This window comes from Symphalangus syndactylus, chromosome 6 (assembly GCF_028878055.3).
Source record: "Symphalangus syndactylus isolate Jambi chromosome 6, NHGRI_mSymSyn1-v2.1_pri, whole genome shotgun sequence".
NCBI classification, from domain to species: Eukaryota; Metazoa; Chordata; class Mammalia; order Primates; family Hylobatidae; genus Symphalangus; species Symphalangus syndactylus.
The window spans coordinates 71,721,142-71,724,969 of record NC_072428.2 but is presented as its reverse complement, the minus strand read 5'-3'; the positions used below and the strand labels follow the sequence as shown (position 1 = coordinate 71,724,969).

Sequence of the window (3,828 nt, the reverse complement as noted above, 5' to 3'; positions counted from 1 at the left end):
AGGTGGACAGGGTTAGCTCTCGGGATGGAGGGCGGTTTTGGAAGCGGCCTGGGGCTAAGGACAGGCCAGGGCGGCGGGAGAGGCGGACCGCTGGCATCGCTGGATCTGGGCGCGCTGTCGGACCTTCCACATCACCAGCTGCAGGCAGGCGTTTGCGTCCTCGCTGGAGTTGTGCCCGTCCTGGCTGTCCTGGATGATGTGTCCCAGGTAGTCGGCCGCGAGATTCCTGAGGGAGCGCTTGTAGGGGAAACCCAGGTAGTGCGGGAAGAGCACGGCCGTGTCCACCACGGTGCTGTGGATGAGCTTCAGGGCCAGCAGATCGCTCTCCAGGCTGTGCCCGATGAGGATGGTTTGGGCGCTGAAAAAGCTCAGCAGGATGGCTTGGACTTTGGGCAACGTGATGCTCGTGTTGGCGACGTCGGCCTCGGTCACTCCGGAGAACCTGGTGTTGTAGTCCACGATCTCGTTGTCGGGCTTGACGAAGGTGTCGTACACCACTCGCATGTCGGCGTCCACCACGGTGACGCGGGTCAGCTCCAGGCCGTGCGTGGTGTAGCACATCTCACAGTCCAAGGCGTAGATCCCTGGATAAGCGTCTGTGGAACACTCTTTCTCCAAGGTCTTCACGAAGCCATCGAGGCTGTCCTTGCGGCCGTCCCGCACGTGCTGCTTTGCCACCTGGCAGCCCACGGAGCCAGGAGCCGCTGCACAGCAGGTGTACTGGCTAACCCGGCCTCCAGCCACTTGGCTCGAGCGGACCCGCCCCCAGTGATAATAACACAACTGGTCGCGTACACAGCGGCCCGAGGAGGACACCAGGTACTCGGTGCCACAACGGCAGCAGACCCTGCAGGAGGAGTCGCCGGGCCCCTTCCCCTGGCCAGTGAAGAGGACGGCGCCTCCGGGCTGCTCGGGGTGCGGGAAGGGGTAGCCGTTCTCCTTGAGCTGGTCCTGGGTGAGCAGGAACTCCTGGAGGCGGCTGTACAGGGCGGCCCTGCTGAGGCCGGGCATGGAGCTGGGGGTCAGGCCCTTCAGCCTCTTGAGGGTGTTCAGGACCACGTTCAGGTACACGTTCTTGTTGGGGCTGCAGTCGTAGGCCGCCTTCTCCTCGTTCAGCGCCTTCTCCTCGGCCTCCTGCTTGGAGGCGCAGAACTTGAGACACTCTTTGGTGAACAGTTGGAGATAGCCTCGGCGGATGACGGTGGGGACTTGGCACCCCGAGCTTCGGAGGATAATGGGTTCCTTCAAACGCGCTAAGGATGGACGACGGACGATCCGCTTAGAGCTGATGGTGGTGGAGGTCTTGTCTGCCATCCCCGACCTGTTGCGCGTCTTCCGTGGCTGTCTGCCGACCTTGGAGCCATTGGAGCGTTGGCTTCCGCTGGCCACCCGGGTTCTCTTGGCATCTGTGGCACCGGTGGCCAAGCAAGGGCTGTGAAAGTGGGCGATCCTCTTCCTCTCCCTGGGGGCTGAGATGCGGACTGCGGAGGGTCTCTCTGCCAGCTTTGGGGCGGCTGGCAGGCAGCAGGCCGATCCCCGCTGCGCGGGGAAGCACCAAGCCTCCGTCACCATCTCGGGCCACGCAGGGGGCACAGCCGGACCCGTATTCTCGGGCTCCGTCTGGATCCCCACAGATGCTGAGGCCCGCTTGTGCATCTGGGGCACCCGGAGCCCGAAGCTCTGGGCAGGCTGATGAGAGGGCAGTGGGAATTCTGGAGCCTCGAGGGCCGCCTCCTCGGCCGCCTTCTTCGCTTCTGGATAGCCAGGTGGGAACCAGCAGGGAGCTGTGGCTCGCAACATCTCGCTGCCTTCGGGAGCACCTGCGTGGCTCTGCTCCTCTCCCAACTGGCGGCTTCAAGGAGTGCCGCCGCGGAGGCGCACCGCCTTTATATACGCACAGGGCTCTTCTGTGAGAGAGGGTGGGACTTGTCCTTCATTACGTTGCTACTTCCATCCAATCACACTGAACCTCATCTTCCACCAGACTCCAGCTTGCGGGGGGGCTCAGGGTCTGCTAATGGAAGCAACCCGAACTCCTGGTTGCTAACCTTGGAGCTAGCTTGCTTTTCCTGAGGTGATTAAGTGTCCCTGCTCAGCAGTACCATAATGGCTAGTGGAACTGAGCCACATAGCCGCACATTGAGTTTCAGGGAGGTTGCTCAACTTGCTCGGGCCCACACAGCACCCCCACGGAGCCGGGACTGGGCCAGCCGTCTGCTGCTGCCTGCTAGTGGGCAGGATCTGTCTGGGCTTGCCTTTCCCTGCTCTGTGCACTCCTCCACCGTGGGCAGCTTGAGGACAGGAAGCGGACCGCAACCACTTCTCTCCCAGGACGTGGGCAACGTTCAACACACGGGGTCTTCAAAAACTTCATAGAAAATGTACATGCTGAAAGTCTATGCATGGATTTCAATTTGTTTGCACTAAAATTAACTTGCACTAACTTGTTAGAACCTTCCTGAACTAGATCTAGACTGAGGCACTAAGAAGGATGAGACATCGGTTGAAAAGGACTCCCATCAGAGCCACATGAATTCCGCTAAAATTGCAGCAGGAACAAACATCAAATGTATGGTGAACTCGGGCGGAATAACAAAGAAGTCACTGAGGTTTTAGGAAAAGCTTGTAAGGACACTGCCCCAAAGGAATCAGCCGTTTACCAATGTATAGCTGGTTTTCAGAGGAGATGAGAAGATACGGAAGGTGAATCCTGCAGTGGCTACGAAAAGCAAATGCTGTGGAAACCATTGGGCACAGATCAGCTGTACTCACGAGCAGAGATTCAGTGGAACTTTTAAACAGGAGGGATCCCGATCCTGTCTAAAATGCCAACGAAAAATGCGAACATCAGCCGGGCATGATGGCGGGTGCCGATAATCCCCGCAACTCGGGATGCTGAGGTAGGGGAATGGAACCCAGGAGTCAGAGGTTGCAGTGAGCCGAGATGGCGCCACTGCACTCCAGCCTGGGGGGCAGAGCGAGACTCTGGAGCAGAAGAGGCCTTCTGGTTTGGAGAGTGTTCCGCTTTTCTGCTCTGGCTCCTCCCCATCTTTGCGGTTTTCCCTACCTTTGCTCATTGATGCTGGTGACCTGCCGATGGGGTTATGGAGTGTATGTCCTTTTTGCTGATGCTGATGCTATTCCTTTCTGTTTATCGGTTTTCCTTCTAAGAGTCAGGTCCCTCAGCTGCAGATCCGTTGGAGTTTGCTGGAGGTGCATTCCAGACCCTGTTTGCCTAGGTTGGTGGGAGTGTAAACTAGTTCAAACATGGTGGAAGACAGTGTGGCCATTCCTCAAGGATCTAGAAGTAGACATACCATTTGACCCAGCGACCCCATTACCGGGTATGCACCCGAAGGTTTAGAAATCATGCTAGGGTAAAGACACATGCACACGTACGTTTATGGCAGCACTATTCAGAATGCAATGACTTGGAACCCTACCCAATTGTCCATCGACGATGATAGACTGCATTAAGGCAATGTGGCCCATAAACACCAAGGATTTCTATGCAGCCACCAAAAGGGATAGGTTCATGTCCTTTGCAGGGACATGGGCGGAGCCGGAAACCATCATTCTGAGCAAACTGTCACAAGGACAGAAAACCAAACACCCCGCGTTCTCACTCGCAGTTGAGAATTGAACAATGAGAACACTCGGTCACAGGGTGGGGAACGTTACACACTGGGGCCTGTCACGGGGTGGAGGGCGGGGTCAGGGATAGCATTGGGAGAAATACCGAACGTAAATGATGGGATGTTGGGTGCAGCAGGTCAGCATGGCACATGGATACCTATGGAAGAAGCGAGCTCTTTGGGCACACGCACC

General features: G+C 57.5%; 1 protein-coding gene across 1 annotated transcript; it reads right to left on the bottom strand.

Moving 5' to 3' along the window:
- On the bottom strand, positions 1 to 1,815 carry LOC129483961 (exonuclease GOR-like). Its single transcript, XM_055281373.2, has one exon. The coding sequence runs from the start codon at positions 1,798 to 1,800 to the stop codon at positions 55 to 57; it is 1,746 nt and encodes a 581-aa protein (XP_055137348.1). The 5' UTR covers positions 1,801 to 1,815; the 3' UTR covers positions 1 to 54.
- Positions 1,816 to 3,828: the final 2,013 nt, after the last annotated feature.